Source organism: Gavialis gangeticus, unplaced genomic scaffold (genome assembly GCF_001723915.1).
Source record: "Gavialis gangeticus isolate Ggan-Ray unplaced genomic scaffold, GavGan_comp1, whole genome shotgun sequence".
In the NCBI taxonomy this organism is placed as follows: Eukaryota; Metazoa; Chordata; order Crocodylia; family Gavialidae; genus Gavialis; species Gavialis gangeticus.
The window spans coordinates 50,870,537-50,885,597 of NW_017728997.1; the positions used below are offsets into that span (position 1 = coordinate 50,870,537).

Genomic DNA, 15,061 nt, shown 5'->3' on the forward strand with positions numbered 1-15,061 from the left:
CTGTATGGGTGTCTACGCCACAGTCCCCCAGCTTCCTAATGAGAATGGGGTGAGAGACAGTATCAAAAGCCTTCCTGAAGTCTAGGAAAACTATATCCACTGCCACCCCTGCATCCAATGATTTAGTGACCTGGTTGTAAAAGGCCACCAGGTTGGTCTGACAGGACCTGCCACTGATGAACCCGTGCTGGTTGCCCCTGAGCATGCAGTTCCCTGCTGGCCCCTCCTGGATGTGTGCCAGAATAATTTTCTCGAATTTTGCCATGGCAATAAGCTACAATGAGCTACAATAAGTATAAGGATGGGGAATGCCTTAAAAGGCATGCTGACCTCATGGAGTTGACCTCATGGAGTTCTGCACACATGTTGGCTTGGATTATTTTTTGTAAGGTGAGAGCTGAGGTGTGCAGCTAACCGTCTACCACATTTTGCTGTGCCGCTCACCCAGCACAGACATGCTCTGTGGTAAAGAGCCAGGTAACTTCCAATTAGGCCTTTCCTGTAGTAATTAGTGTTGGGCTAGAACCTAACTTACTATACCCCTCAGAGGTGGGAGTGGGTCAGCACACCACAGCACACTAGTCAGATTAAAGATCAAGCAAAGCTTTATTAGCTACACATACACAGTTAAAAAACAACAATGCTAGGCGTGTTAAATCTCATCATGTTGCAGCAATCTTGGGTGGGTTTACCTGGAGTCCTCTATCAGCTGGCTGTGCTAGGGGCAAGGATCCTGGGTCGCTGTGTCTCTGTGCTGATTTAATGTTTCTTGGGCCCCAGTCCAGCAGAGAGGGAAAGACAGCTGCTGTTTCGTTGCTAGTGTGACATCACCGTTGCTAGGTAGTTACTATTCTACTTTATCTTTCTAGGCAGTTTTATCTTTCTAAGCAAAATTTACAGTTTCTTTTACACTTGGGGCCAACCTTAGACAGTACCAACCTGTTTTGCTCTTTATTTCCAAGGTTGGTTTCTTGTTTTGCCTTTACTGGGTCTTTTTGCTTTGACTTGTTGCTCTGCTAGACTCCAGGGCTAAGTGAACTGCATATCAGCTATCTGAGCCAATCTGGGGTTATTCCCATTCACCCAAGAGGATTCTGGGAGTCTTGCCACTCTTGTCAAGTAGCTACAACAAGCCTGTATTTCCCTCTTTACAATTAGTACTGTACCACAAGGGTGCACTCCAAGCACTAGTGCTCCAAGTCTTTCCTGAATAGACATCCCGTGTAGCCCAGTTGATTTCAGTGGGATGAAGACCAGACATGATGCTGCATGTGCTCATTGCTGCATCACACTTAGAAGGGAAGCACAGACTAAAGGGCTTCAGAGTGCTGATCTGGTAGGTGAGAGCTGTAATAATCTGAGCTGGTATCTACCAGTGATCCTCACTGAGGTAGCCATGACTTTGGCAGCCTTCTGAGTCAAGGTCATTGGTGACCAGAATCCACTCTCATGGTGGCCTGTGTCAAGTGAGTTCTCAGTTCTCTGCCTGCTGTCCAGGGAAAGAAGAGCTGCAGCACAAAGGCCACTCAGCAGTTGTGTGGTGCTCTCTAAAGAGAAGCCATGAGGCCAATGTCCTGCCTGCACTGAGGTGCTCTGTGAACTCCAGCCACCATTGCTGGTACTTGGGGATAGGGTATGGCCCTCTGATATTAATTGCAGTGTACTCCATCTGACCTGGGGGTTACCCTGACATGGAATCAACCTGTGGTGTAGACAAGACCTTGACTTTATCCCTCCCAAGATGCCTTGGAAGGGAAGCTTGCACTGTCCCTGTCTGCACTGTCCTTGGTGCTGGCATACACAATCTCAATACCCAAGAGTGTTCTGCCAAACTCAGAGCAGCTTCAGCCAAGCTCTGAGATCTTCAAAAGAAGGGTGCTCAGGGGCAAGCTGAGTAGGGAGTGCTTGGGCAGAATCTTGGAGTTAGGGCACTGTTTCCCAACATTTTCCAGCCTAAGGCACACTTACATTAATAAAAAAATTTCTGCAGCATGCCTTTTAAGGCATTCCCCATCCTTATACTTATTGTAGCTCATTGTAGCTTATTGCCATGGCAAAATTCCATGGCACACCTGTTGATTTCTGACAGCACATTTTTGTGCCGTGGCGCACAATGTTGGGTTGGGAAACACTGAGTTAGGGGACAATTGGTTAAGCCATAAGTGACCTCCTCTGTGTTGCACTGGCCTGAGGCAGAGAGTCTGCATCAGAGACCTACCCCAAGGGCATGAAGAAAGGCAGATACAGACATAACTGAGAAGTGCAGTGAGATTTCTCCAGCAAAGCACCCCACTAGATGTGTCAGCAAGAGGATAGGCAGCAGGCATAGGTGGTGTAACCCAGGCAACTTCCTCCAGCTGTCCCTTGTTTTGCCCTTCATGAGCAGGAGTTTCAAAATTGTTCCAGAGAGCCAAGGCTGAGCAAGAGCACTGCCTGGGTGTGATCCTCTGGAGCTGCAGACACCTTGCCATGCTCCAGCTCGGTCATGGGGAAAGGGGAAACAGCCACCTCCAGCTTTATTGCTGGATTCTGCCTCATTTGACATGAGCTATTTAGACATCCACTCTCACTGCCCGCCTGCTCCTGTAGCGAGCCACTGCCCCTTTAATGGGGCGGCTAACATGCCAGCACTGTTTTATTGCCTGTGTTGACCTTGAAGCGCCAAGGAAGAAGATGGGTGAAGTGTTCTTATACAGGCCACTGTTATAGGGAAGGAACCTATTATTATGGGACTGCCAGGCTCGGAAGCAGAGGAATACAAAGGCATCCCTGGCCCTAGCAAGAGTAGGCAGGGAATCCAGGTTCAGAGAGGAATGGGAGATCTCCACACTGGGGGGGTGAGGGGCAGTGCCAAGGGAAACTTTTAGTGGGCAAGAGGGAGGGATGGAGAGCCGATCCCAGACAGAGACAGGAGGGCTGTGCCTACATGCCTGTGCCAGTCCACTGGCACCAGCTCCCTGAGGCCTGTGGGTTCATTCATGGTGCTCCCAGGCCTCCCCCAAGTACCTCAATGAACTTCAAGCCCATTCTGCTTCTGGGCCAGTGCCTTAACTTACAGCTCTAACAGGAGCAAGTCTCATCTGGAAACCTTAGCACTGAATAAGCTTGGCCTGGCAACTACTGATTTAGCTTTGCACAAAGCTATTTGAGAGAAGGAAGGGGGTGGTGATACTGTGTGACCTGAGAAGAGTCCACCAAGATCTGGCAAGCCTTATCTAGTGTGGGACATCCCTAACGAACCTTGCTCATGGCTGGTCCCATTTCAGCCTGCTCTTAAAAGCCACCTCACGGGGGTCCTCAAAGATTTGTTTCAATTCACTAACTTCACTGCAGATTTTAGAAGGTGTGAGTCAGACATCATATGCTCCTCATGTTCCTCTCCACTCAGCGTCTGGGAAGCCAATAAGAGCAAAAAAGTCATGGGTAACTTTAACAGATCTTGATGTCAGCAGATCTTTACCATCAGCAGATGCTGATGGTGGCTTGCTTCATTGGTCAGCTGCCTCCCCTGTTAAACTGGGTGCCTCCTGTAGTTCAGATTTGTCCGACATTAGGATCTAGCCATTGTCGATGCCTAAGCTCAGCCAGGCCAGTTAGCCCAGCATAGGGAGGTGGACAGTTAACATTTCTCTGGGGCTGTCCCCCTCACTAAACTGTCTCTTTCTTTCACAGGTGCGTGTCTTCACCTTCTCTGTGGGTCAGCACAACTACGATGTGACCCCCCTGCAGTGGATGGCTTGTGCCAACAAAGGTAAGGAGGATGGGAAGAGCCAGTTTGCCATGTACAGTGGGCAGAGGAGTATTCAATCTGGCAGAAAGGTGCCTGCACAAGGGCAACACCATAGAGACAGGGCACTGGTCCCTTGGGAGTTGTCAAGAAGAGCTGGGGTACCAGCCTGGCTAAATAGAACTAGCGTCTCATTTCTAGACATAGTGAGGCAATTTCCTCAGAGTGTGTTCCAGCTAAGGTTAAAATCCTACCTGGGAAGACCCTGCTGCTCATCCTGCTGGGGTCCCAATAATACAAGTAGGCAGTGCTGTGGAGAAGTTCACTAGCCAGATAACTGCCTGGCACTTCCTATTTCACTCAGCTCTAAACTGTGAGGAGCAGCGCTGTGCTTGGCACTTCCCTTGGTTAACTATAGTGTCAAACTGAAGGGTCACCTCTCACGCCCTGCTTTTTCAGGCTTGGGGGAGCACAGAGCCTTGCTATGGTGACATCTGGGTGCTGTGAACAGTGCTCCACAACTCAACTCACTCCTACTGCAGTTCACAAGACAGTCTAAGTAGCACAGAGCTCCTCTGTGCTGAAGTGCTCAGGTCCCTGGCGAAAGCAGCAGACCTAGCCCAAGAGTGCCACCTGGCGTCTGCTTGGTGGGGCTCTGGGGAAAGAACAGGTAATTCTCAGACCAAAGGCCTCAGGAGCCTAGCACATTGCCCTTTGGATGCTCTTACTGGAGACTGAAACCCAGGGGATATAAATCCCCCAGGAGAACCAGTATAGCTCATGCTGCCTCCTGATATGCCCCTAGTCAGAGACTTCTCTCCTTTAACACTGTGGTACACAGACAAGAGGTTCCCACCATCTCTGCTGCAGCACAAACACCTCAGCATCCACAGAGCCAGATTTACTGTCCCCACTGGGCTCGTTGTGGGCATCTCAGCACAGAGGCCTGGGAGCATACTGAGATTCCCCCTCAGCCTTCAGGTCTATCTGAAGCACATGATAGAGGTGCTTTTTCAGTGGACAGAGTGTGCAGGTGCCAGGTGGAGCCTTTTGAATTAGAGGCATCCAAGCATCCAGTTCTGTTTAATTCCACACCCATAGGGCAACATCTGCAGAACCAGGACCAGGAGAACCTGAGGGGAGGCACAGCTTCATCTCCCTCAGCCCCCCCAACACACATGTCAGAGGGAGCTACATGTGCCATTAGTGGAGAATTAGGGATACGGGAGGCAAATTGTGGAGACGGTCTCCTCCGTAAGCAGAGCTGCCCAAGAGCAGGGAAAGGGTAGCTGTTTGAGTGTGGGGGAGGTTGCCGATGAGCAGAAAATCAGCTGGAAGCTGAGGAGCAGTGATCCTCTACCCTTGAATGGACTGGACCAGGGATAGGTTTAAGCAGCCGTTTCCCCACCCTCTTGTGTAGCTGGCATCTAGCGCTACAGATCCCCAAGGCATGTTGAGTGGTTGGAGCAAGGGGATTTCCCTGAAGTCTCCAGCTAGATGATCTGGGTGGTTACCTACCTTCCTCCTTCTCCCTCCAGTATATTTGGCTCTATACCTGCTTTCAGAGGCTCACAAGGCCAGGCCAGCTCAGCCTTCCTACCTTCAGCCCAAATTCTTCCCACTTTGTTGTGAGTGCTGCACCTGAAGAGCACTTACTGACTGTCTTCTGCTGGGACTTTCTGTGCGGAATTCTTCCCTGTGCACCCTGCACAGATCTCAGCTCTTTGCTGTACTTGAAACAACATGTATGCTTCACTTCAGGCTCCCTCCACAGCCTTCCAGCTACAATCCTCTCCCACCCCTGCTCGAACTTCTTCTCTGCAATATGCATGGCTGCCCCCTGCGCCCCTCACCCCCTCCTCCTCCATCCCTGTTAATCTCCCCTACTGTTATCTGGACCCAGTGCCTCAGTCTTATCCCAGATTGCCTTTGTGCTCCTTTGTTCACAAGTGTTGCCCTTTCCCTCAGCCTGGCTTTATCTGTTGCTAGATACCACCTGCCCATTAACCCCTGGGCTCACATTAATTTATCTTTCTCATTTTGTGCCCTTTCCCATCTCAGTAGCTCTTAGAATTCATGCACAGCTTGTTACTTCTAACTACGCTTGAAGCACAGTTACAAAGGCCCGGTGCACAAATGTTCAGCGTGGCTTAGCCCTTCCCTCCTTGTCCCTTTTCTGGGAAGGCAGCGCTGTTGAGTGGCTGGAGCGATGGATTTGGCATAAGGACTCTTGGGTTCTTTTCTAGTCCTGCTACAGACTCAGTGCTTTAGCCAAGGTGTGTTGAGAAGGTACCAGTGATTTGTGAGGTTCAGAGCTACCCCAGAAATCACAAAGCCTCACACTCTGAAACCAGGAACTTATGCTGCGGCCCCAGAATCACCTCTCAATTTTGAAATGCTTGACCTAATTTTGTCCTCAGTTTCCCCATATGTGAAACAGGACTCCACCTTTTGAGACACAGCTAATCAACATGGGCTTTCACCTTACTCCATGTATTATATGCCTGATACAGCTGGCAATTCATGTGACCTTCTAGAAACATGCTATTTAGGAATGGTCCTCTCACTTGAGCCTCTGTTTCCACTATGTCTAGCCCCATGGCCTTTATTCCCAAGCTTGCTAGCAGGGCAATAGGCTCTTTTGTTTTGCAAGGCCACAACTTCCTCTTCCTGCTTGTCCACACCCCACCTTTCACTTACAACATGCCACATCCACTTGGGAATGGCTTTGATGTCACATGCAGGGAGGAATCGGAAGCAGGAGCATGAAGATCAAAGAGAATCAATTTGGGGAAGTAATCGTGTGGTGATTCATATAGACAAACAGACAAACTTCTGACTTTCTAGAACTTTATTATACATTTTTTTTAAAAAGGTGAAAGATATACTGAGTGCCACAAGGGTCTGGGCATGAAAGTAATTATCAGTCAATCTTATGTCATAATCAGAAGACTGAAGCCACCTCCCCTCCACAAAGACCCTTCACATGGTCACTCTTTTTGGATTAACTAACCACTGCACAGAGTGCTCCTCAGTGGCCCAGCATAACCCAAATTCATCTATGTCAGTGGTTCTCAACCTTGTCAGGGTTACAGTACCCCACCTCCACTTTTTTGAATGTGGCAACACTGCCAGCTGAGAACCACTGTTAATTGCTGCCTCAGCTTACCTTAGTGCTTCTCAGCCAGGTTCTGCTGCCTCCACGAAATTGTCCTGTTTGCCTGCTGCACAGTCAGTCTAGGAAAGGCTGTGTAACACATGCACAATCGCCATGTATTAGAGCTCTCTGATCAGCCTAAAGCAGGCAAGAGCTACCTCAGGCTGTATAACTGTATCTGGTCTGGCACCCCTTACACTTCTCTCAGAAATAGAAGCCTATGAAACAGTTTTACTTATGTTTGTTTCCAGGAGGAGAAGAAGGGATGTTGGACCAAGAAGTACTACATACCACAAGGCAGCTTTGCTGCCTGCTTTAGGCTAATTAGAGAGCCTTAACATAGGGGGATCACACAGGGAAGTTTTACCTGGCCACTGCCTCCATGGCGCCCCTGAGGGGACCTCACAGCACCCGAGGGTGTCACAGCACCTTGGTGATCAATGTTCTGTTGAATGGTGAAGTGCCTAAACTCAAAGAAGAGATGCACCCAGACCAGGAACCAAAAGAGGTGAAGGGCATCATAAGAGCTGGTCCCCAGGAATTGGTTCCTGCTGCTCTTTAGGGTCATTACGTTGGCCTGGCCCACCAGGAAATTGACCAAGCAGATCACGCTCCTGTTGGCTGCCTGACAGGGGACAGAAAATGTATGCAGTTTTAGAAAAGGCCTAGCCCAGTGCGCTAGAGAGAGTGCCAAGAGAGAAGGAGGTACATGTGTATGCAGTGAAAGGAAACCAGTGAAAAAAAAATGAGAGAGAGAAGTAGGTTAGAAGGGCCTTTAAAAGATACTCTAGTAGTTCATCCCCCGAAGTGAGGTAGGATCAAGTATGCCTAAACCAGCTCTGACAGGTGTTGGTCTGACCTGCTAACCTCTGAGGAAGGAGGCTCCACCTCCCCTGGTAAGACCTTCTGATAGAGGCTGATTGGACCAGTCTTCCCCTTTGTTTCAGATTTCTGCCAGCAGTCAGATTTGAATGATGCTGACTGGATGTCGATCAGATTCAAGACCTACATCATGTACCCTTGAGCAACCCAGCTGGATTGAGCCTGAGTAATCAAGGCAGATGGGGGACATAACTAGACAGATGAGAAGTCATAGTAATAGCAGCCAGCAGGATAAGATGGGCATATGCTGTTGATAGACAGATGCCTTAGAGATAGTGACAGAACTTGAAGACCCTTGGTTAAAACATGCTAAGTAATGTTAGATGTGGCTGTCTGGTGTCACTCCCAATCGACAGTGCATTGCCTTCAAATGGAGATGCAGATGATAAAAAACATCCATTGGAGCAGCTGAAACTCAATTTCCCCAAATCAAATACCTATTAAGTGGCCTGTGTTCTGTCTGAGCCATAACAGACATGGCTCCATAAAGAATAGGCCTGTTCAGGTCTCTCGCTGAGAGGTGCGGGGAGGGGGAGGTGGGGAGCCATTAGCCAGGGAAGAACCATGCTGGGGATTTCATTTCAGAAAGAAAATAATTCTCCCTGCCCTGGGTAAACTTCCTGAGGTGAAACCAACCCTCTGGGGAGCCTGGTTAGTCTGATCCACAGAGATACTCTATGCTGTCTGCGGTCAGACCCTTCTGACATGTGATCCTAGATATCAGAAAAGTTCGCCAGCACTATGGATGGCACCACAGCCATGGCTGCCTGCCTCATCATGACACAGTTTGCCTTCCCCAGAGGTGGTGGCTCTAGACCTACACCATCAGTGACCCCCTGCTCATCAGGATCCTCCTACCTGTTGAGCCAGGATTTAGCTAGGGCCTTGCTCTCACTTTGTGGTATGGGAAGGGCTTGGGGATGGAGAACCCCTGCTCTTTAGCATGAAGTATTGGCTTCTTCTAGAGCCAAGGTCCTGGGATAGCTGGGCTGGCGGTTGGATCCACTGCGGTAGAGTTCCCAAACATGATGCTGTAGTCCTAGGGACCAACTTTTTGGCAGGTGTGCCACAAATTAGTCCCATATCCTCCCCAAGTGCCACCCTTCCCAAATGTCACTCTGATCCCTTCCCTGCTTTGCTTTCTGATTCCAGCCCTATGCCTGATCTGTTGCTCTGCTTTTTGCCATGTACTCCCTATACAATTTGCTGCTTTGCTTTTTGTCCTATCTACCACTGTGTTGCCCACCCCTCCCTGATTTGTCCTATGTCATACAGAGGCTGCTGATGTCACTTGGGACACCCATGCCACGAGTTGGCTAGCGCATATCAGTAATCCTTCCCCCACCCCTGGCTTCTGCAGACCCCATGGCTTAAAGCAGGGGTTTGTAACCTATGGCCTCCAGGCCAGAGTTGGCCTATGTAGCCATTTTATCTGGCCTACAGATTTGAGGCATTTCTACAGGGTTTCAGTGGCAGGGGCATTTGACAGCATTTCAGTGGTAGGGGACTTCCATGGGGGATTTCTGTAATGGCAAGGGGCTGCTAGTGAGTAAACCCACCATCACAGAAATCCCCCATGGAAGTCCCCTACCACTGAAAGAGTTTGTAGCAAGTCCATGGCCACAGGTGGACTGTGAAGCCCCTACCCCTAGTGGCCATGCAGCCCCTGCCAGACTCAGGCTCAGCTGCAGCCCTTCCCTTGGATCTCATCTGCCATGTCTTGATCTTAATAAAAATTATAAAAAGAGAGGCTGCTTGTGAGCTCTACATGAACCTGAGCCTGTGTTGATCTTCAGTGGGCTCCCCCAGAGTCCCCTTAAGCACCCCAGACCAGCAAGCCTTCTCAGCCTGCCTGTGCCCCTGCCAGGCACTGATCACTGTAGGAGCTCCTTGCGTGGCTCTTTAACCTCCCCTATGCCACACCTCAAGCCCCACAGGTGTTACTATCTGATGTTTGGCCCTTTCAGGCATCAGGCCCCCAACCTCCTCTGTCTGCTGGGCCCCTGCCCCCCTCTGTCTGGCCCCTGTGGCCTTACACTCTGCCCACTCTGGGCTTGACAGCTGCTCAGGCCTTGAACCTGCCCCTGGCAGGATTTAAGGCTGTTGCATGCCCCACAGGCACTAATGGGACCTTCTTAACTACCCCTTATAGTCTCAACCCAAACCATGGGTTGAAACAACAACATAAACATAAGCTCCTGAGCTATTACAAGACAGTAACAATGGAAGCAGCCCTCTGCCCCTTTAAGAGGGAAAACCTTTACTCCTAGTACAGCATGCCTTCTAGCCAGGGTACCTTATGAGCTCCCTGAGCCTCACTGCTCCTGTAGGCCGCAAAGCAGGCAATCAGGCACCCCTAAGTGGCTCTCCTGGACAGGAGCTCCTTCCTCTGCAGGTGCTAAGAAGAAAACGTCCTGAATGGCTCAGGCTCTGGGCTTATATAGCTCTAGCCTGAGCCCTTCTCCCATCCTGTGTTTCATTAGCTCCCTTCCCCACTTGCCAGCAGCCTCACAGGCTGCCAGCTCCCTTAAAGGAGCAGGCACACTCAGTGCACAGCTATAGAGGTTAGTGTGGTGGCACTGCAGGAGGGAGCAGTGACTGAAACAGTGGTGTCAGCAGCATGGGCCGTGTTGAAAATTGTCCATATTCAGAACTAAGTTCTGTCAAAGCAGCCCCTTCTGTTCCTAAATGTTTCTGACCCCTGGCTTAAAGGCTCAGCATCTGCACCTCTCACCCACTCTGGGTGTGACTCATAGGAATGCCTGGTACAGAGCAGAGGCCCCCACTGCTCTCCTTCCCCATTATCCATAAATGAGATTCCCCATCTGTTCTGCCATGCCTTATCTCCCCCTCTGGGGCACCATCCTGCATTGCCTGGGAGAACAGAAGCAAGTTCTCCAGCTGGAGCCATTCCCCAACCATCCCAGAAGGTAGAAGGTGCCCCTGTTAGCTGGCACCCAGCTTCCCACAACACGCACTGAAGCAGTGTTGTCAGTTCTTGTAGTTTTACCACTGGTTACAAGATAATTAGTGTTGTCTACAAAGCTCCGGCTTCTGGAGTCAAGTGAATGCCTGTGGGTCTGAGTTGTCATTTCAGAGGAACTTTCTTGCCCTTGTTGCAGAAGAAATCTTTGAAAACATGACCCAAGAGCTCCCTAAATGCTTTGAAGCCAGAAGGCAAAGAGAGAGAGAAAGAGCACCAAGCATAATGTATAGGAGTGTTTGTGCTCTGGGGAGGTTTGACTTCTGAGATTTGGGCGTTGGCCACTTGGCAAGTGCCCAGAACAGGCTGCATCTGCCTGTACTCAGGATGGCTCTGAGGGCCGATGACAGGTGCTTGCTTGTTGCCTGTTATCACCTCCTGCCAGGGCAAAAGGAGGAGGCTCTTTACAAGCTGCAAAGTGAGGTCCTCTGGCTTTGGCTGGCAGAACATCAGTGCTTATCAAAGTGATGGCAGCTTAGTGCACTGGGAGAGCAGATCTGTTCAAGCTGCTCCAGATGGATCTGATCATATACCTCATTCTGGACATGCTGCCTCTCTGCTGTGCCAGCTTTGGGAACATAACATGTACTGTTCTGCTGATGCTGCTTCACTCTAGAGTGCTGCCCCCTACTACTCCAGCTCTAGACACCCACACAGAATGCTGCCAGGGCTCCTCCACCCTGAACTGCTGAGCTCTCCACACACAGCTCTGCTGCTGCCCCTCAGTTCTGACCCATAACATCCCATGCTCGGGCTGGCCCCTGTGTGGTCTGGTGCCACATCTGTTTGCCTGCAGAACCTCCTCCCCCTGTTCCCACCCAAAGAGGCTGTAAATTCTGTGTCCCAGTTCACTTGCTGGCTCCTGTCTCCCAGTCCCAGTATGGAACTTGAGCATTCAGGATCCTAGGTCAGGGGTATCTGAAGCTGGTGCCAGTAGGGCTTTGGGATTATATCCTCTAAAACAGGGGTGGGCAAAATGCAGCCTTGGGGCCAGATGCAGCCCACCAGCCCATTCTATCTGGCCCGCGAGGCCCCTAACAAATTTAGAAAATTAATGTTAATCTGCCCTGGGTTGCCTGTCATGTGGCCCTTGATGGCTTGCCGAAACTCAGTAAGCAGCCCTCTGCCCAATATAATTGCCCGCCCCTGCTCTAAAACATGAGACGGGCTGTAGCCTGTGGAAGTAGCAGAGGACATGTCATGCAGCACCATCCATGTTCCTACAGCTCAATGTTTTGTTTCTTTTGAAGGTTACTACTTTGAAATTCCCTCGATCGGGGCCATCCGAATCAACACCCAGGTAAGAAGGCATGCTAGACTCTCCAGCACAGGCACACACAGAGTCTGGGAAGCCTGAAGACACCACACTGGTCACCTAGTCTGACCTCCTGCCCTAGTGCAGGCCAGAGAGTTTCAGCCTCATGGCTTTGCACTAACCCTAGTGATGTGTGTCTGAGCTAGAGGGTAGCTTTGAGAGACTTCCTCTCCTGATACAAAGACTCCCTTGAGACAGAGAATTACTTCTTCCCTCCAGCTTGGAAGCTGTTCCCAGAGGGCTTTATCCTCACTTGTAAACATTTTCACCTAATTCTATTTTGGTATTAGCTAGTTTCAGCTTCCAGCCTTAGGAGCTAGTAACAGCTTTGTCTTCGTAAGGGTCTCTCCCTCCAATGTGAGGGGCTATGATTTAAGTACTCACTGGACACATCTACACATGCACTTTACTGCGCATTAAACTAATTTAATGCATGGTAAAGCATCACGGTCTACATGTGCACTGTAATAAGTGCACAGTAGATTAATTTACTCTGGTGTAGGATAGTCCCATCAGGCATAGGTACTATTCTGTGCCACAGTAAATTACTGCAGCACATATAGAGAGTGACGTAAGGATTAGTATACTTCGGGTCAGATTGAGCTAGAGTGTATTCAGTCTTGTTAGTTGCATGTGTAGACACGCCCACTGACATCTGAGCTAAGCCTTCCCAAGACTTTCTCCCCCTGCATCTCCTTCCAGGCTTTAGTATTGGCTGTCTAGATGCTGGAAAGAACACTGGTGCATATTGGCTACATGTTTTAGTCTCTACACTGTCTAACACTGCTCGAAGCACCGTGCTTAAATTTTACTGGCATCTTCTCTTTCCTATAACCCCAGCGTGGCTGGCACCATTACAGTGTTGCTCTGGTGGTGGGCTGGAGGGGAGAAGAGCTCGTGTAGCCACAGCTTTCATGGCTGGTTCAACCTTTCACCTCCTTGCTCCCACCAAGGTTCAAGCATGTCCATGGCAACATTGCTCCAAATGGGTGTGGAGCAGCTGCACAAGTGTCAGAGTGGGCAGAGGTTCATAGGCTTCGCTCTTCACAGCTCAGCCAGGGCAGTGGCTCAAGGGGAGGTTGCTCACCAGGGGGCCCATCTCAAGGCCACATCTGGGTCAGAGCTGAGCAGACCTTCCTGACTGTCTTTTTCCTGTTCTCTCTCCCACCCCCTAGAGCACAGTGCACCTGGGCATGAGGTGCACAGCACTGGACCCTCACATCCCCTGGAGCACTAGAAAAGGGCTGGGCAAGTATCCCCAGGAGTGTACTACAGCATTGTCTGCCTGTGTAGGGCAATAGCAATCACACTAAAAGGGGCTGTTGCCAACGTGCTGGTTCCTGAGTTACCTTGCCCTGTGTGTCTCCTGGACCCATCCCTGCTCCTGAGTCCCATATATAGCAGAGACTGGCAAGGCCAGAATCTTACTTAGATAAAGATGGCCCCAAATTGGTTTGCAAGATGGTGTCTTAGCTCTAGGGAGAGCCTTTATCCAATAAGGCTGGCTTATGTGGGACATCTGTGTAGTCTAGGGCAGGGGTGTCCAACCTTTTTGAATGTGGGGCTGGATCATAAACTTTTTATTACCCAGTGGGCCGGCAAGCCATATTCAAAGACCTCACAAGAAGCAGTATCACATCACCCCCTGAAACGAAAGTACAATGTTTACTATGGTAGTTCTAGTACTCTAGTAGTTCAGTGTTTATTCTAGTAGTTCTAGTACTCTCGCAGCACCTCGGGCCTCAGAAAACAGCTTGGAGGGCTGCATGGCAACCCACGGTCTGTATGTTGGACAAGCCTGGTCTAGGGCATGTCTTGTCTTGGGCCATCCAATCCAAAGGCCATTTTTCAGAGATGGGAAATCTTGTTATAGCCTATGGAAGCAGTCTCCCTAACCCGTATCAAGCCAATGCGATGGTGCCTAAGGGTGCTGCTCCATCCTTGTGGCCTGTCAGGAGCTCATCACATAGAGTGAAATCCAGGTCCAACAGAGGTCAGTGACAGAAACTCCTGGGACAGCTGCTGAGCCTGGGTTTCACCACTCAAGTGTTGTGTCCCTGTAGCAGGAGGTTTGGTGCTCCTGCTACTTTAAGAGAAGGCAGACTGCATATGGGGCAGTCTGCAGGTGCTGCAAGAGGCAATCAGAGGTCATGTGACCTGATGGGGGTTGGGGAGGGAGCTGAGCTTATGCGATATAAACCCAGAGCCTGAACTGGGGCAGTAGTGTGATCCTGGCAGCTAAGATGTGAAGGATTCCTGAACAGCAGGGATGCAGCCAGACTTGTGGCAAACACTTAAGCTGGAGTAAGCAGGATGGTTATGAGAGCTAGGATGGTCAGAAACCCATAGCTTGCAAGGGATGAGAGGCAGAGTCGCTGACTTTTAGCTCAGGAGGGGTGAGTAGGACCAGGGAGTCTGGAGGTTTCAGCCGGCCTAGAAACATGGCCAGGGCCAAGGAGGGACCACAATGAGAGATTGTAGGGAACCCAGAGATCTCAACTGGCCTAGGAACAGTGTCAGGGCACAGGAGGAGCTAAAGGTCCAAGAGAGGCCACTGCCAGAGATTGACAGGGTCATGGACCTGTAGCCCAGAGAAGGGCAGAGTTGGGGCCAGGAGCCCAGTACCTCAGGAGGGCTAGAATTAGGGTCAGGGACCCAGGGTAGTCCTGGCAAACCCACACTCGGGAGTAGCCAAGATGAGCAAAGTGCCTGGGTATGGGCAGAGAGAGGTCAATAGTGAATGGTGATATCTGCAAGGCATGGGCATGGTGTAAGTGGTTGTGTAATTAGCCCTTCCAGTGGACAGTGGAGACACCTGAGCTCAGGCATATGAGATAAAGCTTGGGAAGCCCTGGAGCGGTCTCTCTTTAGCTACAAGACTAAATACGTCAAAACACGGCAGGCAGGTGAGAGGAAGGGGTGACCGTTCAAAGAGAGAGCAGGTTGACAAGGGAGCTCCAGGGGCCTAACAGCACCCTCCTCCCCCCCCCCCCCCCC

General features: G+C 50.4%; 1 protein-coding gene across 4 annotated transcripts in view; it reads left to right on the plus strand.

Moving 5' to 3' along the window:
• The window catches only part of CACNA2D2 (calcium voltage-gated channel auxiliary subunit alpha2delta 2), a 900,071-nt gene that overhangs the window by 763,953 nt on the left and 121,057 nt on the right, over window positions 1-15,061 (plus strand). For all 4 annotated transcript variants that reach the window (XM_019505183.1, XM_019505184.1, XM_019505185.1 and 1 more), the window contains 2 exons: window positions 3,673-3,751; window positions 12,000-12,049. In XM_019505183.1, the coding sequence (XP_019360728.1) occupies window positions 3,673-3,751; window positions 12,000-12,049 (129 nt within the window). The remainder of the gene's footprint in view (window positions 1-3,672; window positions 3,752-11,999; window positions 12,050-15,061) is intronic.